The following is a 27390-nucleotide window of genomic DNA, read 5'->3' as shown; positions in this document are numbered from 1 at the left end:
CAAGGATGTTACTTTGAGGACTAAGGTGCGCCTGACCCACGCCATGGTGTTTCAATAGTCTTATATGCATGTGAAAGTTGGGACATCGAATAGGAAGACCAAAGAATCAATGTGTTTGAATTAAATGACATTCGGCACTGGCCAAATCTGCTGCACTAGAATTCTTTAAAGTATTGAAGAGCAAGGATGTCAATTTAAAGACAAAGGCGCACCATGGTATTTTTAATCAAGTCAAATGCATGTGAAACTTGGACAAGGACTATAAAAATTGGTGAATTTGAATTATCGTGCTTGCAAAGAAGATTTAAAGTGCCAGAGCACAAACAATCTGTCTCGAGAGGAACACAACCAGAATGCTCTTTAGAAGTGAGAATGGCAAGACTCAGTCTCCTGGCCTCTGGACACCTTACGTGGACAGACTAGTCCTCGGAAGAAGACAATATGCTTCACCAAGTAGAAGGTCCAAGAATGAGAGAAGAAAAATCACCAGAAGATAGGCTGATGCAGTTGCTGCAACAATGGCATCAACTGAAGTTAATTGTGATGATGATGTCGGACCAGGCAGTGTTTCATTCTGTTGCTCAGAGGGCTATTTTGATTGGACTGGACTTGATGGCACCTGACACCACCATGAGCAAAATATTAAATGTTGCAGGAAGCATCAAAAGAAGGTGGAGGATACACAAAGCCGCAGTATCAAAATAAGTTGGTCAGAATTCAACCACTTCAACATAGAGCATATGATTAGGGGTTAGTGGTATTACTGAATGAAGAAATCCAAGTTACACATTAGCAAACAGCGAATAAACAACAAAATAACTAGCTCCATTAGCTGATGGAATACTTATTGAAATATTTTCAAAAACTGATGCAGCACTGGAAGCCCTTGCTTGTCTCGATGCCAAGAAATTTGGAAGACAGCTCCTGGCCAACAGACTGCAAGGGATCCACATTTGTGCACATTCCAAAGAAAGGTCACCCGGTAGGAGGGAGTGGGGAGGGGAAAAAAAGAGAGCTAATACCAAGGGCTCAATACAAAGTAAATGCCTAGAAAATGAAGGCAACATATGTACAAACATGCTTGATTCAATTGATGTATGGATTGTGATGAGTTGTACCAGCCCCCAATAAAATGATTTTTAAAAAAGGTCACCCAATAGATTTGGGGAAATTATAATAAAATTAAAATCCAAGTAAAATTATTCTAAAGATAATCCAAAAATTGACGCAGCAGTTTATCAGCTGGGAGCTGCCACAACTTCAAACTGGAAAGGGCCTGGAATGAGGGCTATCATCACTGATGTCAGTTGGATGTTTACTTGTATTTTTACTATGTATGTAAAGGGATTCAACTCTATCATAATCAAAATGGATGACACTGTGAGAAACGGGAATGACAGAACACCTAATAGTGCTACGTGGAACTTGTATCAAGTGGCAACTGTTTACACAGAACAAGGGTACATATAAGTCATGGTTAGAAATCAGGAAAGGTGTATATCAGAGTTGTGCCCTTTCACCATATTCAGTCTCATGCTGAGCAAATAATCCCTGACGCTGGACTGTATGAAGAATCTGACATCAGGATTGGAGGAAGGCTTATAAGCAAGCTGTGATATGGAGATGACACAACTTTGCTTGCTCAAAGTCCAGACTGCCACCTTCAGTCTGCATTGCAGCTTCATGTAAAGAAAGCCCGAACCCTCACAGCAGCAACATCATGATACATAAATAAATAAAAGATGGAACTTCTGAAGGATTTAATCTTATTTGGATTCACAATCAATGCTCAAAGGACATACTGCATCGGGCATATCTATGGCACAGTATCTATTTAAAATGTGAAGGAGCGAATCTGTCATTTTGAGAACTAAGGTAAGCCTGACCATGGTATTCACAAGTGCCTTATATGCCTGTGAAAATTGGATAATGAATAAGGAAGCCTGCAGAAGAACTGATGCATTTGAATTATGGTACTGGTGAAGAATATGGAAAAGTACCACGGACTGCCCAAAGAACAGAGAGAGCCATCTGGAGGAAGCACAGCTGGAAAGGCTCAGGACAAACTGATGCAAGGAAAAAGACATCATGCTTGGTAAAGTAGAGCATCAGGTAACCAGATGACAACCCTCAATGAGACAAACTGACATAGTAACAGCAACAAGGGACTCAGATATCATCAAAGTGTGGCTCAAGACTGTGCAGGGTTTCATTCTGTTGTACAGAAGATCACTATGAATTGGAGCTGGCGGGATGGCACCTAACAACATTTACTTTATAAGAAGTCATGGTGATTCAGTGGTTTAGCCTTCAAATACTAATTGAAAGGATGGCTGGTTGTTCTAATTCAATGTGTTGCTATGTGGGAAAAAGATGTGGCAGTCAACTTCTGTAAAGATCTACAGCCTTAGAATCCAAATGGAGCAAGAACTACTCTGTACTATAGGGTTGCTGTTAAGTCAGAATTGACTTGATAGTAATGGGTTATTAAATGTATACTCTCAGTCATTAAGTTAAGTACTTACCATTTGCTATATTATTCACAGTAGGACCCCTGGTGGTGTAACGGTTACATGTTGGGCTGTGAGCCACATGGTCAGCAGTTCAAAAACACCAGCAGCTCTGAGAGAGAAAGATTGGGCTTTCTACTCCCATAAACAGTGACAGTTTCGGAAACCCACAGCAGATTTCCTATGAGTTTTTATTGACTCGATGGCAGTGAGTTTGGTTTTGATTTTTTCTAATGTTCATAAAAGCCCTATGATATATTATCACCATAGGGAGTCAGTCAATCAACTTGGAAGTATGTGTGTGCACCAGGATAAAAACTCAGGTTTACTACACTCCTTCAAGTTGTTTTTTGTTTTAAAATAAATCATTTTACTGGGGGCTCTTACAGCTCTTATAACAATCCACGTAACATTAATTATATCCAGAACATTTGTGCATATGTTGCCATCATCATCTCCAAAACATTTTTTCTTAAATCATTTTACTAGGGGCTCTTGTAGCTCTTATCACAATCCATACACACATCCATTGTGTCAAGCACATTTGTACATATGCTGCTATCATCATTTTCAAAACATTTTTTTTTACTTGAGCCCTTGGTATCAGCTCATTGTTTCCCCTTCCTTACCCACCCTCCCTCCCTCATAAACTCTTGCTAATTTATAATTTATATTTCATCCTAAGTTTGAATTGTTTATCCTTTTACAAAACATATTTCTCTCCTATTTGGGTGAGAGAAGTAAATTCCAAACACTCATTCCAGAAACTGGAGACTCATTCTACACCCCTTTCTATACCCCACCAATCTAACTGGCCATTAAGGTGAGTAATCATGGGCAGATAATACAATACTCCAAGGTCTTTGTTTTTCAATATTAAATGGGAGTAAAGAGCTATCTCATAACAATTATGAAAAAAATAAGTGGATAGGATAAAGTCCCAAGCCCCTTAGATACTAGTACTTTTGTGTTTGGACTTCTTCTCTAGGAAGTTCCTAAGATGGCTCTAAATGTTATAGAAGTTACACCCACACCCCACACGTACAACAAACACATTAAAGCATACTATCCCCTTGCTAGAATACTTTTCTTCTTGTGTCAAATTTCTTGTATACCCATCTCAAATATAATCTATTCTGTGATGCTTTTCCTGACTACAAGAAGCTCATGCCTTCCTGTATTGCTCCCACTGTACCTTATCCATAACACAATCTACTGTAATTACAGTTTCACTTAAGCAGCAAGCTTTTGGAGGACTAGGGCTGTACCATAATTATTTTCTTTCTAGTACCAGTACCGAGAATAGTTAAGAAGCCATGGTGGCACTGTAGGTTAGGCACAGGCCTGCTAACTGAAAGGTTAGCAGTTCAAGTCCATCAACCACTCTGTGGGAGAAATATGGGCTACTTGCTACCATAAAGATTTACAGTCTTGGAAAGCCTATTGGGTCACTAAGAGTCAGAATCAACTTGATGGCAGTTGACTTTTCAAAGAATAATTAGGTATTCAAAAGAAAGTTTGAATGAGTGAAATGTCCAAAATCAACAATAAGACCATTTATAAATATGGGATCTCACCAGTCCCGTGGTTTGGGCTAAATGAATAGAAAGACAGTTTTGAAGTAAGACAAAACAGTTGGACAACTCAGAAGGGTAACAGCATCAGGCAAAGATATTTACTTAATATGCTTCTAACAACACATCAATTGGCTACTATTATTTCCCATCTATTTTAATACTAAAAATAATCTGCCTAGTGACATTATAATTGAGACAACACATGTAAGACTATTTACCTATTTTTTCTTCCAGTTCTTTGATTGAAGAGGTTTGATCCACTTTTACAGAGGATGATTTCTCTAAGGAATCCTAGATTTTATTGGGGAATAAATAAAAAACAGCACTTATTTCATTACCTGGGATAAACTAGATATCTTATTAATCATTAAAAAGATTCAGTATAAAGGCAATTTTATATAAAAAGCTGTTTTGGTAGTCATCTTTTCCTTGGTAGATGTTGTAACACTGGTCTCATGCAAACAGCATTTATTGCTTTTGTTTTGCTTTAAAGTAGTATCCAAGGTCAAAATAAATAACTTGATGTTTTAAGTATGTAATGGGGAAAAGTTTTTTTTTTAAAAATACTGTTCATCATTAAATCGTACTTCACGATTTTAAAATAATCTAAACCCCTCCAAAATAACAAATGTAACAAAAGATATACAAATGAAAAGGATGAATGCAATTTACAGAAATCTGCCATTTGAGCTCAAATGCTTAATATTACTTCAAGTTGAAGAGTAAAAATATTTATATATTCCCCAAATGTCAATATATATGAGGGGCACCAAAATGTTCATGGAAAAATGCCATTATCTTTTAATTTCATTATTCCATGATTGTGTTGATGCCCTTACATATCAGAATATATACTTTTGGTTTTACAGAACTAAATTTTCCTTCAAGTCAACGTACTAGAAATAGAAAATTTAACCAAGTTTAAATAGTACCTTCAACAACACCAACTCTGATCTTATAGCTTGCACTTCAGATTCTTTTTGTTCTAACAGTAGCGTTAGGTTTTCATGCTCCTTTATATAGGAACTTTCTTTTTCATCAAACATCTCATTGTTCCTATTTAACAATTGCTGTGATGCTTCTTCAATTTTATGTAAAAGATCCTGGTTTTCAAGTCTTGCGTTTTCATTAGCGTTCTTCATTTCTAGAAGATCCGACTGCAGCGCCTCTTTTTCTGACAAGGTTTCTCCCAGCTCTTTCTTTAGTAGTACTTTCTCTTGTTCATAGTCTTGTAGTAAAGACCGAAGTTCCTCGCATTGAACTATGTGTTCTTCTTGAGCGCACTTAATCTCGTTTTCCAATTGCAACACCCTTTCATCATATTGAGAAACTAAGTTGTGTTTTTCCTCATTCATTGTTGTTAAGGATTTACCTATCGCTTGTAGGACATTCATGACATCTTGTTCTTCATTTTCTTCAGAACTTTTTGACCCCATTTGTTGAAGAAAACCACATAACTGAGTTTTGATAGATAATTTCTGAAGTTGCTCATTTTCAAAAAGTTTACTTAAATGATCTCTTTCTTTAACTGTTAACTGAAATTTATTTTCCAAGTCGGCAATCTGTTCTCTCCGGCTATCATCCCATTCTTTTTGTGACAGAAGAGCTTCCACATTGCTACTCAACTGGCTCTTTTCTGAACTTAGTCTTTTATTTTCCTCATAAAGGGACCTGAGTTCGGATGACAACGTTTCCTGATCTTGATGGAGAGTTTTCATTTGAACCGTAAGCTCTTCTAGTTTTTGGCCATTTGGGTATTTTTCTTTGAAAGTCTCTTCTAGGTCTTCTGTTAATTCATTTACTTTTTGTTTTACTTCAGTGTTGTACTGGGTGGTTTGCTCCAATTTCTCTCTAAGTTCTACAATCAGGCCTTCCTCCTGTTTACATTCTTTATAGAGATTATCCATCTCTTCGTGAGAACTTTTCATTTTATTTATGAAACCGTCTTTTTCTTCAGTCAGAAAACTTATTTTTGTTTCCAATTCTTGTAGCATGGTATCTCTCTGATCGAGACTACTTAAATACTCTTCATTCTTTACTTGAAGGTTCTTTATGGTTTCTTCAAGTTCTGGTACTAAATTTTGTAGAAATAATAATTTTTCCCTTTCTGCCTGGAGACAACTCACAGTTTCAAGAAGAGCATCTTTTTCATTGAAAGCACTTCTAAGCTTCTGCTGCAGCTCATGAACATCAGACGCTTGTTGTTGCTTCATCGACTCAAACTCTTGACTTATTTTCCCGGCAGACTCCCCTAGTTCTGTTTGTAAAATTTCCATAATGTCTCGCAAACTCTCATAATTTAAGATGGCATCTTGCTTTTCTTGCTGTAGAGTTTCACATTGGTCCTTAAGACCCTGTATTTCAAACATTAATGCTAATCTTTCTTTTTCCGAGCCTGACAAAAATGTCTCATTCAGTTCTGTTATTTCTTTTTGATGTTGTTCCCTAAGCTGTTGTACTTCTTTGTTATGTTGTTCTGCAACACAATCAAACTGTTTATTTGAATCTTCTAGGTCAGATTTTAATTTTTCAATTAGCCAGCCCTGTTCTTCTTTAGCTAGTAACAGTTCATTGATTTTAAATTCTAAGTCTTCACGTTCATGGAAAAATTCATCCTTTGTATGTTGGGCGTCCATTTCAAGTTTCAGTTTAAGATTATTCATGTAAGTTACTTCATCTTTCAGGATACTATGCTGAGATTCTAGTTCTTTCAAGGTATCTTCTAAGTGTCTGACCTTCTCATTTGCCACTTGTTCTTCCGGTAAGGGCTGAGAACACCCCTGTTGTTGTTCTTGGTCTGCATTGGAGGTTTTCCTCAAGTTTTCTAATTCACACTGGTACTTCTCCTGGATGCTCTTCTCATGTGCCTCACATTCTTTTACCAAGTCCTCCCTCAGTTGATGTAACCCACTTACTTCTGCTTCATGTGCCTTAGCAGAGGCTTCAATTTGGCACAACAAGTCTTTAACCTCTTCTTGGTGTGTAGCTTTTAACTGTAAGAGTTCTCCTTGTAAACTATTCATCTCTCTTTGGTAACCATGAGAATTAACTTCAATGACTTTTTGTAGATCACTAATTTCTTGTTTCTTTTCATTAGTGGTATCTTCTAACTGCTTTTGTAGAGATAATATTTGCTCCTCAAAGGCCAGCCTAATTTCCTGAATCTCATCTTGCAGTTTTTTAACTTCATTTTCAGAGTCATTCTGAAGTTTGAGTTGTTCTGAGAGCAGTAATTGTTTTTTCATTGCTTCTTCTACTTCCTTTTGCAAACTATCTTTTTCTTCACTGTGTTTGGAATGTATTGCTAATAATTCATTCTTCAAATTTTCAATTTCTTTCACATAGTTTATATGTGATTGTTCCAATTCCTTTTGCAGGTCTTCCATCTTAGTCGCAGAACCCTTTAAAAAAAAGTATACATACATTACCTAAGTTTAAAAAAAACTCAAAAACTCTACCATCAAAAAATTAGCTACAGCCTAGCTTAAGAGACAAGAACTGAGCAGAAATGAACATTAGGGAAATATGATGGTGAGACCTAGAATTCTAAGTTAGTCCTTTCCAATCATAAAAATGACAATTGTCTATAGACAATTGGATATCCCTCATAGAAGAGTCACAAGGAAAGGCTGATTCAACCAGGGTACAGTATAGCACTGAGAAAACACACAACATTCCTCTAGTTGATGAATGCTGTCCCCCACCCCCCACTTATCATGACCCAGTTACAAATCCGGCTAGATCGGCGGAAGTACATTGGTACAGATAAGAGCTCTCGATACACGGAATCCAGGTCAGATAAACCCCTCAGGAACAGAAATGGGAGTGGACATACCATTAAGGTAAAGGGAAAGGGGGCGGGGGAGAAAGGGGGTACTGATCACAATGTTGGATATATAACCCCCCAGGGGGACAAATAAAAGAAATGAGGGTGAAGGGAGACAATGGATGGTGTAAGATATGAAATAACAATAATCTATAACTGATCAAGGATTCATGAAGGGGGAGGGAGGGGAAAAAAGAGGAGCCGTTACCAAGGGCTCAAGTAGCAAGAAAATATTTTGTAAATGATGATACAACATATGTACAAGTGTGCTTAATACAATTGAATTATGGATTGTTATAAGACCTATAAGAACCTCCCCCCAAAATGATTACTAATAATTAAAAAAATCACAACAGATATCAGCAGTACTGTATCTATTACTTAAAGTGAAAACTAAAATCTGGAAAATATTTGATATTATGTTAGTCACAAGGTTTAAGAAGCTCTTAAATGGACCAAAGGGACACTTTTTGGGGAAAAAAATTAGCCCAGACTACAATAAGAAAGTAGAACAATCTAATGAATAATGTTATATAGAGTATATGTTAATTTATTTAAATCAAACTCTCCATCAAGCCAATACTGACTCATAAGGAATCTATAGGAATTTCCCTGGCAAGTTTCCAAGACTATAACTCTTTAAAGGAGTAGAAAGTCCTGTCTTTCTCCTGAGGAGTCATTGGTGGTTTTGAACTGCCAACCTTGAAGATTATGGCCCAATGCATAACCACTACAGCTCAAAGGGCGATTGAAAAACATAAGTATATGCTAGCTCTGTCCTTGACAAAGTTACATAATTTCAGTTGTTCGTTTTAAAAATCTCAGTCTTTAAGGTTTCTGATTTTAAAAATGTTAAAATTGGCACAGATATTTTTTTAAGGACTTAGTTCTCATGACCAAACTACTTTAGAACTGAATATAATGAAACAAAAGTATTAAAATAGGTCCTTACCTTGGCCTGTTGCTTCACTTTAACATTTTCTTTCTTCAGAGTAAGACATTGTTGTTCAGTCTCGGCTTTTTCCAGAAGAATAGAATCCATTCGCTCAGTCAATGCCTGTTATGAAATAGGATGATTTGTTTGCCTGCGGTTAAAACGGTATTTTTAAAGCAGTGTGAGAATAACATGTTTTAAAAGGTAGAAACACATGACAAAGAATCAAAGAAGAAATATCGGAATATCAACAAATTTTTTGAAAACGGAAAGTGAATTGAAGGAGGAAACGGAATTAGAGCAGGAAAGTTGTAGCCACAGACTCACACAGAGAAACACCGATGAGAGGCAGGTGAACACTTTGTGGAAAATGACTCAGAACCTGGAGGCAGCAGTTTCTTAAGGAGCTGTCATGTGGAAAGCTCCAAAGTGAGAGCTGGGTGATATTTCGTATACAGAATAACTAGAAGAAGAGACAAAAATAACCAGTGTTCCTTCTCCCTTAGATAGCTTCTGCACGAGTTGAGTGGGAGGGGTAGTTAATGAACAGTAGAGAGTTCAACAAGCCAAGTCAGTTCTTTAACAAACTAATAAAATAGACAATTTCTATCAACCCTGTCAAGAGAAGACTACTTACCAAAAAATAGTACAAATGAAGAGAGGACACAATTATGTATAAATGAGACTAAAAACTACAGAGAATCATAAAAAAGGTGCCCTGGCGGTGCTGTGGGATCGGCACTGAGCTGCCACCTGAGGGTGGCACTTCACCCCATCTTCAGGGGGGGGGGGAGATGAGGCTGTCTCTTTTTTAAAAAACATTTTATTAGGGGCTCATACAACTCTTATCACAATCCACACATATACATACATCAATTGTATAGAGCACATCCCTACATTCTTTGCCCTAATCATTTTTTTTCCTTTTCTTCTTTTACATTTTATTAGGGGCTCATACAACTCTTATCACAATCCACACATGTACACATCAATTGTATAAAGCACATCCATACATTCTTTGCCCTAATCACTCTCAAAGCATTTGCTCTCCACTTAAGCCCACCTCTGTATCAGGTCCTCTTTTTTTTTCCCCTCCCTCCCCGCTCCCCCCGAGGCTGTCTCTTCTTATAAGTATTTGCAGTCTCAGAAGTTCTACATAGGGTTGCTATGAGTCGGGATCAACTTGATGGCAAAGCATTTGGGCTGTTTCATTTGCCAGTAATACTGAAAATAAATGAAATGGATCAAATCCCTAGAGAAATACAATTTTTGTGACCCAAGAGAAAAAAATGTAGAGGCATCATCAATACTGTTAAATATTTAAGAAATTAAAGAAATGGCTAAACATTGTTCAATAAAGAAAATAGGCCTAAAAGTACTGTGGGTTACCCACCACTCTGTGGGAAAGAGATGAGGCTGTCTGCAGCCCCACCTAGAGTCTCTGAAACCTTGCTCTGAGTTGGAAGCAACTTCATGGTAGTGGGTTTGTTTTTTCACATATGGTTTTATAGGTGATTTATATACCATATATACTCATGTATACGCCGAGTTTTTCAGCTGACACTGCGGGGCTTTGAATGTTTGTTTACTCACATCCAACCAATCAGAGCCGTCGTATGACGTGGACGGCTCCAATTCACAGAAGCACCTGTAGTGATTCACTTATGCCAGCAGCTGAACTGGTAAGGATGTGTCTGTGGCTGCGCTCCGTCTCTCCCCTCTGGTCTCTGTGTTAATCCATATCCTGCACTTCCCACCCTAGGCTTATCCTCGAGTCAATCAGTTTTTCTGGTTTCCCAGGTAATAATTAGGTACCTCGGCTTATACTCGGGTTGGCTTATATTAGAGTATATACGGTAATATTTTTAATGAAAAGATCTTTCCAATTCCGTATATATTTATAAGAACAAAAAACTATTATTGTACAAAACTGGCAAAACATGATACCCAAATTCAAAGACTTTTCAAGGTATTAACAGACAAATTTCATTCATGAAGATAGATGTAGAAACGAAAAGTCTTGTTTACCACTTCTAATCAGAGTTCTACTAGAGATTTTAGTGAGTAAAATAAAATTTTAAAAAGAAAAAGGGTAACAACCGTAAAAGGAACAAAACTTACTGCTTGCATATGATATGCCTACTTAATAAAAATAAATCTAGAAGAATTTATAGATAATTAGAAACTATGAAGAGTTTGGCTCAATGGCTGGATAAAAGATTAATATATAGAGTCAGTTTCATTTCTGGACACCATTAACAGATAATTAGAAAACATAACTAAAAAGAAGGCACCATTTATAGTATAATCAGAAAATATAATTTACCTAAGAATAACTTTACACAGAAGACATGTGAAGAACTTTCCCATTTAAATTATAAACCACATATTCTATGTAATCTTAACAGAGATTTTATTAAATCAGTCAAGATTTTAGAATGTATGTGGAAACATAAAAGACCAAGAAATAATAATAGCCAAGAGAGAGCTTAATAACAGAGACAATAAAAGAATGGCAAAAGGAATCAGTAGGAAAACCAGAGTCCAGAAACAGACTGAAGTTTGTTTCGAATGACAGTACTACACCAGTTTACAAAAACTGTTCAAAAGACAGAGTTATTCACATTGAAAAGACGAAACTGGAGTTTTACTTCACATCACATTACATGAAGTCTACTCCAGAGGGACTCAGCCTTAAAATGCCCAAAATAAAACGTACATTTTTTAGATTAGGATAAAGATTTCTTAAAGTACTGCCTATAAAAAAGCTTGTTATAATTACGAGCTTTTGTGTATCACACAATATCAAAAATGAGAAGACAAATGAAACTGGCCGATACCACATATACAACAATAGCAAAGGATTATATATTTTAAAATCCCACAAATCACTATGAGGACTAATATTTTAAGAAAATTCATGTTTATAAGAAGTTGATGGAAGCAGCCCAAATGCCCAACAGTGGAAGACTAGATAAAGAAACTATAGTCATTATACACAATGGGATCCTACGTGTCCCTAAAAACTGATGAGACCATGAAACCCCTGACAGGGAAGGACCAGGAACCCATCATGCTGGGTCAAGTGAAGTCAACCACCAAAGGGCAACTACTGCATGAGCGCACGACTGTAAGGAGAAACACCCCAATTAATCAAATCTTAAAGGCCATTTCCCAAAGGAGTAGAAAGTATGTCATTAATCATATCCTGCCCCCCACCTGCCCCACCAACTTGTATATCAGAATTACTTCAAAAGAAGAGACTTCACATCTGCTGGGGCCATTCCTTCAGGAATGGGGACAAGGGAGCAGGCTAGCTACTTGATGCCACAGAACAGAGATGAGGCTATGACAAATCCAAAGACCCTCCACAGGAATGAGGAATATCAACATTTCAGAGAAGGCACTAACAGTTCTGTTGGTGAGTATGGTGGGTAAATGGGGAGGAGCAACCTCACATCGGAAAGGGATGCTAAACAATAATTGTAGGTAACCTAAGAGGACAATAAACCCAGTTCTATGTTCCTGGGGAGGCACTTTGAATAAGTTTCTAGCCAACCTTCCATGGTTGGGGGGTCACCACAACATGAGGAACTGTATTGAAGGGTTGTGGCAGTAAGATGGTGGAGAACCACTGCCTTAGATGCTGGCCTTACAGGGAACATGGCATCCCCCAAGGGCCACACAAGAAAACTTGATGTGGAAGCCCGAATAAATGAACTGGACCCTACCTCAAAACTACCTGCACGCCTTGGACTTAGGACTGAAACTCCCTGATGGGAGAGGAAGCAAAGCATGGCCACTCCAAGATTTTGGAAATGGCAGTTGTTGGATCTTGGATGGGACCCCTGGCATCGCGGGCATCCAATGGAAAGGGGACCCCAAACCACTATGTACTTAGCATCTCAATGCTCCCCTTACATTAGTGTGACAGGTATTAATCTGCTAGGCAAGATCTGCCCTTGTAAGGAATGTCATAGGAAATTTTCCCATAGCACTAACCTCTATGCTTAATGTAAACAGAGTTCAATTATTTTAGATTTCAGTCTGTACAAAGCAACAACTCATGGATTGCAGTTCGAAGCTGGAGTATTCTCACATAAACTCCTCATCCCAACAGTACCTTAAACTCTGTGCCAGCGTTTCTCAACCTGGGGGTCATGGCCCCTTTGGGGGCTGAACGACCCTTTCACAGGGGTCACTTAAGACCATCGGAAACCACATATTTCCGATGGTTTTAGGAACCGCGACACTGCTTCTCTATCCATCTCCAGGCGGGTCCACCCACCTGCAGATATGCCCACATACGAGTAACAGGCATGAAGACTGTTTCCCACGCTACACCACACTTCAAGACAAAATTTCACTGATTTGTAATTAGAAATAAATATTTCACAATATATAATTACATATTGTTTTTGTGATTAATCACTATGCTTCAATTATGATCAATTTATAAAAATACATCCTGCATTGTCAGGCATTTACATTACAATTTAGAACAGTAGCAAAATTACAGTTATTAAGTAGCAACAAAAACAATTTTAATGTTAGGGGTCATCACAACATGAGGAACTGTATTAAGGTGGCGGCATTAGAAGCTCGAGAATCACTGCTCTATGCCTTTGGATAAATTACTGATGTATTGACAGGGCAAGATATGACAAAATAATTTATAAATTATCAAGGGCTCATGAGGGAGGCGGGGAGCGGGTAGGGAGGGAAAAAAAGAGGACCTGATGCAAAGAGCTTAAGTAGAGAGCAAATGCTTTGAAAATGATGAGGGCAAAGAATGTACAGATGTGCTTTACACAATCGATGTATGTATGGATTGTGATAAGAGTTGTATGAGTCCCTAATAAAATGTTTGAAAAAAAATGTACACACATGTGCTTGACACAATGGATGTATGGATTGTGATAAGAGTTGTTTGAGCCCCTAATAAAATGATAAAGATAAATTAATATGACTGCTAAAGTAAACCAGTCATTCATAACCTGTAGACGAGCAAATGGACTCTGAGCTCCCATGTAATTTCAATCCTAATCTAGTTAGTTCTTATTACACAGCCCTACTAGATACCCGCCTTCAAGAAGAGCTTGCTGAAAGGTGATACAGCAAAGTGTGGTGAAGGAAGCAGATGGTGCCCAGCTAACAAATGGAATAGGATCTGGGTCTTAAAGGCTTGTATTCAAACAAGCAGCCATCTGAGTGAGGAGTCAACTAAGTCTACATCCATGATGTACACCAGCCTGTGTGATCCAAAGATGATAACAAAATCTACATATGATGAAGGGAGAAGTATCGGGGCTTAAATTGCGAACACCAATTTGTAGGAGGCTATGGAGAACAGGGGGCACTACTCAAAGACAGTAACTGATGCAATGGTTTACTGGGGATGGGAGGTAGGGAGAGCAAGGGGAAACGGGGAGCAAACAATGACTGTGGGAGGGTAGAGGGAGCAAGTGGATGGATTTAAAGAATAGAAACGTATTGCTTAGTTTCTGGTGACTGTATTTAATCCTTGGCATTCTTTAGCACTTGTCTTCTCCATGTCTCTGAATATATTCTGCTCTATTTATAATTCAGAAGTGATTAGCTCTAGGATCACTCTGTTCTGCTATAAACTACTTAATGTAACAGTTCGATCTATAAAACAGTAAGATTTTATATAAAAAGAAATCAAAGAAATGGTACACATAGGGGGATTTAGGATAATGGCACCTTGGGTACCATCGAGAATGAGCTGAGCTGGACAGAGCTGAACTGAGAGCCAGGTGACAAAGTAATTGGCACAGTGGATCAACACAACAAGCATAATGAAACTAATAGCACAGCCTTTTAACTACTTACTTTTGAGAGTATAAGCAAGGCAAATTGGAGAAAAGCAATCCTTGCACTGATTAGTGATTAGAGCATAATGCCGAACTAAGGACGACGACCAAGTCCACTCTGTCCACTGGTGACCCAAGGTAAGACAAAAAGAAAAAGGAAACTGACCCAACTCAGGGTGACCAGAGACAAGATGCAAGGCTGAAAATAAGTGAGGCGTGAAAGTTCTGCATACGAAATGATGGGCCTACTTCCTGCCTGCAGCCCCTGGCTTTGATCCCAGCACGTACACTGCTGACTGTTAGGTGTATCCTTCACACACCACAGTTTAGAGGATTATCTTCTTTGAGAAAATGAACAAGGGCAGACATCTGACAGAGGAGCACCGCCCCTCAAAGCCTGCTCTCACTGGCTCCCTATAAAAAAGCCTCACTCATTCACAGGGAGCGCCCACGCAATGTTTCAGAGAATCACTCAAAAATCACCAAATATCTACAGGAAAATAAAGTTTGAAAATAGCAGCAAATACATGCACACACACAAACAAAAAAAACCCAGGCAGAAGTTAATTACAGAAGAGCATCCATTTATTTCCTTGGACAGAAAATAAAACATGTTCAATCTTGAAGTAAGGTATCATGAGAAGAATATTCTGCTAACAACCCCAAGCTCTTTGAAATGAAACAAACAAAAACACCAGAAACTTCAACAGAATGGTTGAAAAATACCTTCCAAACATTCTACGGTAACGCAGGAAGCTCTGTGGCACTCTGAGGATGGTCTTATTCAATTACGAGAGTCAACTCCATTTCCCTTGCCTGCCTCTTCCTTAAGTGATAAAAGCTAAATCCTAGTTTATGAAATTAAGCGATAAAAGCTAAATCCTCATTTCCCAGGTTCACTAGCAGGCAGGAGTGCTTATTCGAGACCATCACTGCGAAGTAGCCCCATTCATACTTTTTTCTTCCTCTTATTGATATTTTTTTTTCTGAAAAGAACTCAGATCTTTAGCTTGTAGTCTTGTGATCAGAAATGCTAAAATTCATGCTGGTGGAATGGTAAGATGAATATTACTTAGAAGTGGAAATAATTTTCAGAAGTTATTTTGTATTTTAATAAGTTATTTAGATTTGGGTATTATTTATAAATCATGTGCATATATTAGTGGGGGGTGAGGAAGCCTCGAAGAGTCAGAGGAATAGTGTTTCATCGGTGCTAGACTGCGCCCTGGCTGACGCATCCCTTCCTTGTGATCATTCTGTGAGGGGATGTCCCATTGTCTACAGATGGGTTTGGGGTCTCTGCTCCAATCCCTTTCCTTCTCAACCATGTTTTTTGTTGTTGTTTTGGGTCTTCTGGTGCCCATTACATGATTCCATTGACACTTCATGTTGGCACAGTCTGGTGTACTTCTAAAGTCACACATTTTTAAGGTTATATGAAGAGAATAAAATGTTGTTCTCAAGCCCCAGTGGGTTTTTCTAGTATTCCCCAGAGATGAGAAACAACTGAGGAAAAGGCTCTTCAGTTTTAAACAGGTGCAGAGAATAGAGCATTACATTACAATGCATGTTTTTTTTTAAAAATAGAGCATTTCCTTGTAGCAGCTGAACAACCAATAAACCATGTCTTCCAATCACTCCTTACTTTTCTCATTAGGGTAAGAAAACAAAGATTTCATTCCTATTTAATTTACCAAAACATTACTTTCTGAAAACTGACATCAATAGCCTGAAAGGTAAAGTTGTTTAACTAGGAGACATTTCTTTCATCTCCAAGAATCCTGATAAAATGGGCAAACACGTCAAGTGGTGATAACGAGTAGATCAGGAGCAACTACTTACATGGTGGGCTTTCTACTCCTTGGACACCCACACGGGCAGTTCTACTCTCCTACTGGGTTGCTAAGGGTTGGGATCAACTTGATGGCAGTGAGTTTTTGGGTTTGAGATTCTGAAAACAAGTTGTTAAAAATAAGTTTTCTTGTAAGAGCCCCCCAATGAAGTGATTAATTAAAAAAAAGTTTTCAGGATTATAAGAAGCTTAGAGTTAAGAGAAACAAAATTAGAGACTATTCTCAGCCTCTGTCTTTTAAAAGATCTCTCTTCAAACCTGCATATGTACAGGTATGTATGTATGTGTGTACATTGACATATCCATGTAGCATCACAAAAAGTACATAATCATGATGACAAGCTATTCACAAGTATATGACAGACCCAGCTTAAGTGTTGTCTATTTATGCCCTCATATAAACTTGTCCTCTCCATTTACAGATGAAGGAACTAAGTCACAGAGAAACAAAGAAACTTAGCCAAAGTCACAAGTGTTAGAGCAACCACACAGTCAAGGTTACAAATGTCAGAACAAGCTACCACAAGGTCATCTTTTGGCCATCACTGATTAAGAAAACAGGTGGTGGCCAGAGAAACAAGCAGAATTACTATGAATTGAGAGAGACTTACTAAGTAAATTAGTAAATTACAAACCCCAAAGGCATTTTCACATTGTTATTCAAGCTTCATATACTGATATAGCTAAATACAGGACAAAATGATAGTGTTTGATATATGCATGGAATTAAAGACCCCTTGTAGTAATTCCCTGGGAGTTCTTCAGTGAGCTACTGCTCACAAGTTGGGAACTACCTAATGAGAAACTAAGATAATAGTTAAAGAATTGGCAGCAAGACTTAAACGCTAAGTATTATGAAAATGCAGGAAAAAATTATTGCAAGGCTTAGAGAAAAAAACAAACAACCCAAATTTATAAGAGATCCCCAAAGGCATATGGCAAAAGGGAAAAACGAGGAAAAGTAAGCAAAAAGGCATAGAAGTAATAAAAATCAACCTAGATTCATCAGCAGGGACTAACAAGATTAAAAACAGTATTTGGTGAGCTGTCAGGAAAGAACCCAGTCAGAAGGCTATTAAAGTGAGTCAGGTGTGATGTGATACGCTTAATTTGCAGCCGCACAAACGGTAAACCGGAGCATCACTCTGAAGAAATGTCTCTGGTGCCTGACTCATGCATAAACCCACAGCCATGAAATGGGCTCTGACTCCTAGTGACGGCAGAGGACACAGGGGAACTGCTCCCAAAGGTTTCTGAGACTGGAAATCTTTATGGGAGCAAAGAGCCTCATCTTTCCTGCCATGGAGCTGCTGTTGGGTTTGAACTGCCTACCTCAGGGTCAGCAGCCCAAAGCTTTACCTAGTGCGCCATCAGGATTTTGTGGCACATGTTCAGGATTAAGGAAATTAAAGAGTCTTGACAGCCAAAAGACAAACTCTGCGACTGTTGCCACAACCAAGAAGGCAAGGGGGTCAATTAAATGACTGGAGGGGATTTGGTCATGTTGAATTTGAAGGGATGATATGGAAATATATGAAGATTACCATGAAAACAGCTAGAAATACCTTTGTGAAATCTGGATGCAGAATCATTACAAGAGATACAGATTTTGGGATTAACAGCCCACAAGAGCAATCCCCAAAGTCATGAGCATGGTTGAGTTTTCTGAGAACAATGAAAAAAGCAGGACAGAGACTTAACCATAAATAGAGACTGTGTGGGAAGAAGAGAGAAAGATATTACTAATTTTAAAAGAGAAAGGGACTTTGAGGTCATTTCATACTCTTTTGACAGTGACCTAGAGTTAACCAACTAGACCAATGCCACAGAGCACGTGGCAGAACAGCGGATGGGAATCAGACAGCATTCTTGCAGGGTGACAGCCACACGGAAGTTTGCTTTCTCGTTAGACATCTCCATCTCTCCAAATAAATGAGTGCAACTTAAATGTATATTCACAATGGTTTATTACCTTAATAATATCATCAGATCCTCCAGCAACACCTTTTGATTTAAGTTCTTCAATTTCTTTCTCCAATTCTAAACAAGCAACAATAACAGAAAGATTAAAGTTTAGAAATGCAGAAAGTAATGGAGAATACGTTGTGAAAGTATTAACTTTACCTGAGTAACAAAATTACCTTTCCTTGTTCCTTTTGATTATGGAAAACACAGAGGATATTATAATTCATCTTTCCTCCCACCACCCTGCTTGAGCAATTACATGGCCAATCTTGTTCCATCAAGCCCTGTACTCATCACCAGTACGCCCACCGCCTTACTCAGCCAGGTAATTTAAAGCACGTCCCAGACATCACAGCATTTAATCTATGAACATCCTTTCTGTGTATAATCTGAACGTAGAAACTAGGCCCATATGAAGCACAGATGTTAAGCTCAAGATGTTTTTTATCAAAGTCAATCTATGTCTGAAGTCTAATAATCCTTTCCAAATAAATTACTGTCTTCATCACAAGTTGGTGTCCACTCCCAAAACATACTTTGATCTTTCTTAGTAGAAAAAAAAAACCCTCAGCACTGAATTATATATGTAAAAGTTGTTGAATTGGGGAATGTTTTGTCATATATATAATCATTTTATTGGGGGCTTATACAACTCATCACATATCCATTGTGTCAAGCACATTTGTACATTTGTTGCCATCATCCGTCTCAAAACATTTGCTTTCTGCTTGAGCCCTTGGTGTCAGCTCATTTTCCCCTCCCTCCCAGCTCTCCCCTTCCTCATGACACCTTGATATTTATAAATTATTATTTTGTTATATCTTACACTGTCCGATGTCTCCCTTCACCCACTTTTCTGTTGTCCACCACCCAGGGAGGAGATTATATGTAGATCCTTGTAATCGATTCTCCCTTTCCACCCACTCTCCCTCCACCCTCCTGGTATTGCCACTCTCAGAACTGGTACTGAAGGGATCATCTGTCCAGGATTTCCTGTGTTTCCAGTTCCTATTTGTACCAGTATACATCCTATGGTCTAGCCAGATTTGTAAGGCAGAATTGGGATCATGATAGTGGGGGAGGAAGGAAGCATTTAGGAACTAGAGGAATGATGTGTGTTACATTTTTGCTACACTGCACCCTGACTGGTTGTCTCCTCCAAGAGACCGTTCTGTAAGGGGATGTCCAGTTGCCTACAGATGGGTCTTGGGTCCCCAATCTGCACACCCCCTCATTCACAATGATTTGAGTTTATGTTCTTTGATAACTGATACTTGATCCCATTGACACCTCATGATCACAGGCTGGTATGGGTCTTCCATGTGGGCTTTGTTGCCATCTCAGCTAGATGGTCGCTTGTTTATCTTCAAGCCTTTAAGACCCCAGATGTTATATCTTTGGATAGCTGAGCACCATCAACTTTCTTCATATTTGCTTATGCAGCCATTTGTCTCTAGCAATTGTATTGGGTAGGTGAACACACGATAGGATTTCTTTTTCTTTGATTCCTGATACCCGATCCCATCAACACCTCATGATCACACAGGCTGGTGTGCTTCCATGTGGGCTTTGTTGCTTCTGAGGTAGATGGTCGCTTGTTTGCCTTCAAGTCTTTTTTTAGACACTATATATTTTGATAGCTGGGCTCCATCAGCTTTCTTCACTACATTTGCTTATGTACCGTGCCGCTTTGTCTTTAGTGAGCTTATCGGGAAGGTGAGCATCATGGAATGCCAGTTTAATAGAACAAAGTATTCTTGCATTGAGGGAGTACTTGAGTGGAGGCCCAATTTCCATCTGCTACATTAAAACTAAACCTATACATAGATGCACATAGATCTAGTTCCCCATTCTCATATATTTACATATATACATACCTTTATTTAGACCTCTATAAATGCCCTTTGCCTCCTAGTTCTTTCCTCTATTTCTTTTTACTGTCCTCTTGTCCACTATCATGCTTAGCCTTCATTTGGGTTTCAGTAATTCCTCTCGGTTACATTATTCTTGATCATGCCCTACCAGGCCTCCTATACCCTCACCAACGATTTGGATCACTTGTTGTTCCCTTGTCCCTGGGTTTGTTAACACCGCTTCCTTTCCCTCTACCTCCCCTTTTTCCATATCCCCCCCTCAGAACTGTCGATCCCATTGTTTTCTCCTCCAGATTGTTCATCTATCCTATCTTAGACAGACCTGCGGAGATAATAACATGCACAAAAATAGGACAGAGCAAAACAAAGCAACATAAGAAAACAAAACAACAACAAAAAGCCACTGACAAAAAAATAAACCACAACAAGAAGAAAAAAAAGCCTATAGTTCAAGGATTGCTTGTTGGCTTTCAGGAGGGTTTTCCAGTTGAGTCTAATGGGGTGCCAAGGTCTGGCCCCAAAGTCTACTTTTGGTATTCCCTGGGGACTTCATTGCTGTTCCCCTTGCTGTTCTGTTGCATACTCCTAGTGTTTTGCCTCGGTGTGGTGTTATCAAATGGGGAGCATTCCCACATTGTGTCTCCAGTGTTGTCCCCTGTAGGACTATGGGTCAGTGAGGGATGTTGTGTCTCATAGTGGGGCCAGCCATATGGTCTTCTCTGTGGATTGGCTGCTCTGAGTGGGAATATCGTCCTCGAGGCTTGGTGGGCCAGGATGTGCTCCACTCTCTCTTCCTCTCCCTTCATTTGCTCCCATGTGCTCTGATCAGACATCCCTCTCCCTGAGTTGCCGCTTCAGTGCTATCCTCTGAAGTAAATTCTTCTGTGGGGAGGGGAAGGTGTCGTGTATATTTTTGCCACAATTTTAAAAATTACACAAATAACAATGAATATAATTAGAAAATGCTCTAAGATTAATTGTGGCAATGATTGTACAATTCTTCTTGATTTGACTGAACTACTGAATTGCATAACATGTGGATAAAGTACCAATAAAATTGTTAAAAAAAGGAAAAAAGAAAAGAAGCCTTGGGTTTGAGGGAGGACAATAAGTCAATCGAAATTCGAGAGTTTATCCACTGAAACACATTTATCAATGAATACTAAAATAATTTTCTTTTTGGAATAAAAGAAAATGTGGGCAGAGAATCAATCAACTCCAGCAAATGAAAATACTTAAAAATCCCAGGAATCGGAAACTTTTATTACTATATTTGATACCTTTTTTTACTTCTTGGGACTCTGCCTTATTCTGCTAGTATTTCAATTAACTACTCTCGGAAAACTCAATCCAAACTCACTGCCATAGTCAATGCCGACTCATAGCAATTCTATAGGACAAGGTAAAACTGCCCACGTGAGTTTCCTAGACTAATGATTTACGGGAACAGAACGGCCTATATTTCTCCAGCAAGAGTCTGGTGGTTTCGAACTGCAGAGCTCAAAGAATACAGGCCAACTCATAACCACTCCACCATCAGGGCTCCTCTAACTACTCAGGGGAGTGGGGGACAAGGGAGAACTATCTGAGGGACCTACAATTCCCATAAAGAAAAAAAATCCTTAACCTCAACACATCACATAAATAAACAAATACATAAATTTAACTATGGACAGATGAGGTTGGTCAAGATAAAGATATGTTCAGCCCAATACCTGAACACCTTGACTTGGCTTTCTGTATTAGTATCATCTGTTTCTTGGCAAACTTGATGAGATCTTCCTTGGGCAATGTTTCCAGCTGAAAAAGATTGTTAGGTTACCAATTTGTTATAACTCTTTATTATATCACAAAAAGGATATACACTGCTTATCTAAAAATAAGAAATTTGAATGCATAAATCTGCATGCTAACTAAACATACTTTAAAAATTAGCAGTCAATTTAAACTTAATTATTTAACAATCAACCACAAACCAAACCAGGTGTTATTGACTGATGCAACCCTGTGTATTTGAGCAGAAGAGTTCTCCATAGAACTTTAAAAAAAAATCATTTTATTGAGGGCTCTTACAGCTCTCATCACAATCCATACATCCATACATCGTGTCAAGCGCATTTGTACATATGTTGCCATCGTTTTCAAAATATTCTTTCTACTGGAACCCCTGGGGAGCTTTCAATAGTTCTTATCTTAGGATTCTTCCACAGTGCCTCTGGGTAAGTGAATCTCCACTCTTCCTGAAAGTAGCCCAGTACTTAGTGATTGTACCACCCTAGGTTTCAATTATGTAACTAACCCAAAATCTGCTGCCACTGAATCAAACTCATGGCAACTAAAGTTTCCAAAGCTGATAATCTTTCTGGAAGCAAACTGCTACAATTTCACCCAATAGATTAGCACAATTTTTATACCACCTATGAGCAAGTGATGTAGCGTTTCCAGACTGGGATGTTAACCACAAAGACAGGTTGTCTACTCTCGTAAAGAATTAGTTTTGGAAACTCACCAGGGCAGTTTTACCCTGTCCTATAGGGTGGCTATGAGTCCACATTGATTGATTTGATGGCAGTGAGTTTAATTTTGTTCTTTCCCCTACAGAGGAGCTCATGGGTTTGAACGTCCAACCTTAAACAGTCCAACACTTAATCCACTGTATCACTAGTTCCTTAATTAAACTACTCTGAAATGTTAAAACTACAACAAATATTGCAAATACCTTCTTACATAAAGATACTGTTGTCACAGGTTAAAATATTCTTGGATGGTTTTGATTCTTTTAATTATAAGGAGTTGGAACTCCTTAGTATGACGTAAGTTTCCTTAACATTGGAAAGTTTTCTTCATTTCATTCAAGGCTGAGAAAAATCTCTGAAAACCCAAACATTGCTACAGCAACAAGATGAGCTGAGTTTCATCTAAGTTTTAATTAAAAATTAGACCTTACTACACTATTACTGGTTGCTCTGGAATCGATTGTGACTAATGGTAAACATATGTGTGTCAGAGCAGCACTGGCTCTGTAGGATTCTCAAATGGCTGATATATATAAATATACCCATTTCATTTACATATAATTTATATATCATACAATTGAATAGTTCAATTGTTCAGTCATACCAAGGGGGAATTGTTCAATCAGCACCACATCCATCCTAGAGCATTCCCTACCCTCATGGTTCAATTGCCCCCAAAATGAGCTGTGCCATCGTCCGCTCTAGTGCTGCCTCCCCGCTCCCGCCTTCATTATCTACCCCTCAACTCACAGTCCCCTCCCTGTTTCCCACCCCGATATTCCCTGTAACACCTTCTATCCGTTATTATCATCATACATCCACTCCTCCCCCAGTGCTTTACAGCTGGGAAGCCCCGTAGAAACCAATGAAAAACAGATTGTGCAAAGGTGGTAAGGTTAAGATCAAATTAGTATAAAGACCAAAAGACAAATGGCTGACATTTTTAAAGTAGATCCATAAGCCTTTCTTTTGAGTTGCCTCTGGATGAACCTGATCTTCCAATTGTTTGTAACTGGGGGCATTAATGTTTGCATCACCCAAGTGAAGCCTCACTATCTGGGCAAAATATGCAATGCCCACAGGCTCAGTTCTCTCCTTTGGAAAATGTGGTCACTTCATGGTGACCAGGAAGCTTAAGAGAAGTAAGTGGCTCAGGGGAAATAGACTGAGCCCTTAGACAAGTACCTAAAATGTGGTATACATGCAATCAACCTTATCCAGTGATACCTGGTCTCTGCATTGGTATCGACTCAATGGCAGTGAGTTCACAATTTCTTTGAGAGTCATTGAATATTTACACAGTACGGGGCCTTTATAACCTAATTCAGCATTGTCTTTTTATAGCTTAGCAAGAGTCTTGCCAAAAGCCTCTCCTGGTAACAAGCCGGGAGTCCCTTGGCTCCAACTTTTGTTACTGTTTTTTTCCCCACAACAGTTTCGGCACACTCTTACTCAGGACAGCCTCCTATATCAGAACAGAACTGTGCTCAAAAGGGTTTTCCAACAGCTTATTTTTCCATATAGATGCTAGGCTTTCCTTCTCGTATCCCTCGGGGAGCCAGCAGTGGAATGTATCACCCAGGAACATCACTGTATAAAACCTCCTCGTAAATTAGATTGCTTTATTGAATGTTTGAAGAACTGCTAAGTCTCTTAGTGCCAACGCAGGGGCAGGAAGTAAAACAAAGAGCCAATACTTTCAGTACCAGATAACTTACCCAAAGAAACACTTAAGTGGGCTGTGTAAATTAAAACTGCGAGTCCTTCTAACAACGTGTTTCTTTTCAGTAAACCACCCCCGTTTCCTATGCCAACGTTTTCGGATCCATCACCCTTCCACTCTTCAAGGAGTCTGTGAAGTATTCCACGCACCTTAGATTTTCCGGGTCCAGGATTGGCTGGCGAAGGCACCCCATCTTGAACAGGTTCCTGCAGAACAAAATCAAACGCAGGTGGTCTGGCTAACTTCTGCTAACCCGCGAGGAAAGGCACAGAACCTTAGCGGGGAACCCCTTCCCGCGAGAAGGAGAATGACGGAGCTGTGGCTGGGGAAAGAGTACGTAGGGCTGTACGGGGACCGATACTCAAAAGTGACAGTGTTTCAGGAAGGTGGGCAGGCTGCAAGGCGGGAGGTCGCGGTGCCCCTCACATGGAGCCGATCCCCACGTTCGGAAGCGCAGGCGCTGCAAAGACACCGCTCTGAGCGGGACGACAACGCGCCAGTCCCGGTCCCCAGTCCCGGCTCGCGCGCACCGCTGCGTTACCTCCATAGCTGGTGGCCGCGGCTCCGCAGCTCCCGCAGACGGCGCCGCCGCCGCCGTCTCACTTCCGTCAGCCATGCAGACTCCGGCTGCTGTCTCTGACGTAGCTTCAACGGAAGGTCAAAGGTCGCGCTTCTCTCAAGGCCGGCCCTGGTCCTCGTGTTGCCATGGTTACGGGCCGAGGTCCCGGTGGCGGCGACGTCTCGGCTCCGCCTCTAGACCCAGATGACGCATCAGCTTCCGCTTCCCGAATCCGGGAGGCGGTCCCTGCCTTGTGCCCCGCCCCCGCCCCGTCCGACCCCGCCCCTCCCGGCCCCGCCCCGCCCCGTCCGGTCCCGCCCTCCCCTCCCGGCCCCGCCCCGTCCGGCCCCGCCCCGTCCGGCCCCGCCCCGTCCGGCCCCGCCCCTCCTTTCCCGGCCCGCCCCCGCCCCGCCCCGGCCCCGCCCCGCCTGTGGCAGGCCTGTCTCCTGCGCGTCTGCGCTTTCTGACCTGCCTGCCCTGAGTTCCTGCGAACTTGCTTTTGACTGTGTCTCCTTCGTGCAGCACTTTAAATGTGCAAACTTCTCATTAACATAGGGCGGCGAATAATACACACATGTTCACGTGGGGATGAATTTAAGTCTGACTAGTCAACCCAAGCCAGTGATTTGGGAGAAGGATCAGACTTGTCTTCCCCACTAAAAATTTACAGTCTTTGAATCCAGAGGCAGTTCTGTCGTATAAGGTCACTGTGAGTCAGAATCCACTTGATGGCAGTGAGTTTAATTCGGCGATGAGTTAAAAATCCACCCCATGGTAGTGTAAGGTACTGTGACTTATTTAAATTCTAAGTTTTTTTCTAGACACCAAGACTTTTGGGTTTTCTGCAGCTGTCTGGTGGTGAAGGGGCTTCAAAAATTTCGTGGCAAACTTCCAGTTTCTTTTAATTCCATTTTTCCATATTCCTTTTGAAGCCTCCTTGGATAATTTTAAACGTAGACCGAGGCTGTTCCTACTCACAATGACCCTCGAGGGTAGGGCAGAACTGCCTTTGTGGGTTTTGAGACTGTAACTCTGTAATGGAGTAGCTCCCCTCCTCTTCTCTGGAGCTGCTGTTGGTTTCCAACTACTTGGGGTTAGTGGCTAGTCATAATTCACCCTATAGCTGTGAATTTGCTTTTGGTTAAAAATCTATTTGAATTTGATGTCACAATCCCTGATACATTTGAAATCTGACCATGTCATTTGTTTGGCTGTGTGAATTTACTTCTCAGGGACATGGCTTCTATATCTGTAAAATGTTGTAAGGCTGTTGAAAATATTAAGTGAAATAACAAGTGTGTGTTGAGGGGCCCACTCAACTGCCATTGAGCCAGTTTTGACTCATTAGGGACCCGATAGGACAGAGTTCAGAAAGATGCTTGCCCAAACTGCTCTCTAGGGAATGCCGCAGAGCGCCTGCCAGACTGAGCCAGACTGACGGTTACTTGTGAGGCTTTTTTGAGGCCTGCTATGCCCTAGGTTAGGCATTAGGCTGCTAACTGCAAAGTCAATGGTTCAAACCCACGGTTTCTCTGGAGGAGCAAGATGAGACGGTATGCTTCTCTAAAGACATACAGTCTCAGAATCAACTAAGCCAGGGGTCGGCAAAGTGCTGCTCTCAAGTCATATGTGTGCTCTTTTGTACATACATGTGGCTGTGAGGTAAAATTGGAAATGAAAATAAAACTATCATAGTTTTATCAAAATTGTAAAGAATATTGTTCAGACAACTGATTTCATTTGTTTGTAAAAATATATTTATGGCTCTCAAATAATTTTTAATTTGCCATGAGGATTGGCTCTTCCATCTCAAATATTTGTAGACTCCACACTAGAGCAGGGCAGGGTTTGTTTTGTCATGAAGAGAAACATTTTTGTTTAGTTTAGGAGGCCAGAAGTCCAAATCCTAGCACCAACTGTAAGGGAAAGCCAGCTCAAGCTTCCCCAAATCCTCTCTCTCTCTCTTTCTCTTTTTCAATTCTGGGGAAAATAATTTTTGTCTCTGCTTCTCTAGCATTCTTCTCAGAGTTCCTTGGAGATCTGCATGTGGCTTCTGCACCCATCTTTGCTTTATTTATTTTTTAGCCCAACAGTTTTATTGGCATGTAATTCACTGATCATACAAATTCAATCTTTCAATCACTTCAAGGGGAGTTGTATAATAACTACCAGATCTATCTTAGAGCCCCCTCGCCCATGGTTCCATCCCTTCACACTGAG

At 39.9% G+C, this 27390-nt stretch overlaps 1 protein-coding gene across 2 annotated transcripts in view; it reads right to left on the bottom strand.

The window, feature by feature from the left end:
• Positions 1 to 25354, bottom strand: part of GCC2 (GRIP and coiled-coil domain containing 2) — a 68048-nt gene extending 42694 nt beyond the window's left edge. For both annotated transcript variants that reach the window (XM_075563356.1, XM_075563354.1), the window contains exons 1-7: positions 25153 to 25354; positions 24761 to 24817; positions 22088 to 22172; positions 18506 to 18573; positions 8866 to 8970; positions 5020 to 7488; positions 4306 to 4378 (exon numbers count right to left, since the gene is read on the bottom strand). In XM_075563356.1, the coding sequence (XP_075419471.1) occupies positions 4306 to 4378; positions 5020 to 7488; positions 8866 to 8970; positions 18506 to 18573; positions 22088 to 22172; positions 24761 to 24817; positions 25153 to 25227 (2932 nt within the window). In that variant the 5' untranslated portion in view covers positions 25228 to 25354. The remainder of the gene's footprint in view (positions 1 to 4305; positions 4379 to 5019; positions 7489 to 8865; positions 8971 to 18505; positions 18574 to 22087; positions 22173 to 24760; positions 24818 to 25152) is intronic.
• Positions 25355 to 27390: the final 2036 nt, after the last annotated feature.

This window comes from Tenrec ecaudatus, chromosome 11 (assembly GCF_050624435.1).
Source record: "Tenrec ecaudatus isolate mTenEca1 chromosome 11, mTenEca1.hap1, whole genome shotgun sequence".
NCBI classification, from domain to species: domain Eukaryota; kingdom Metazoa; phylum Chordata; class Mammalia; order Afrosoricida; family Tenrecidae; genus Tenrec; species Tenrec ecaudatus.
This window is presented reverse-complemented; position numbering and strand designations above follow the sequence as displayed.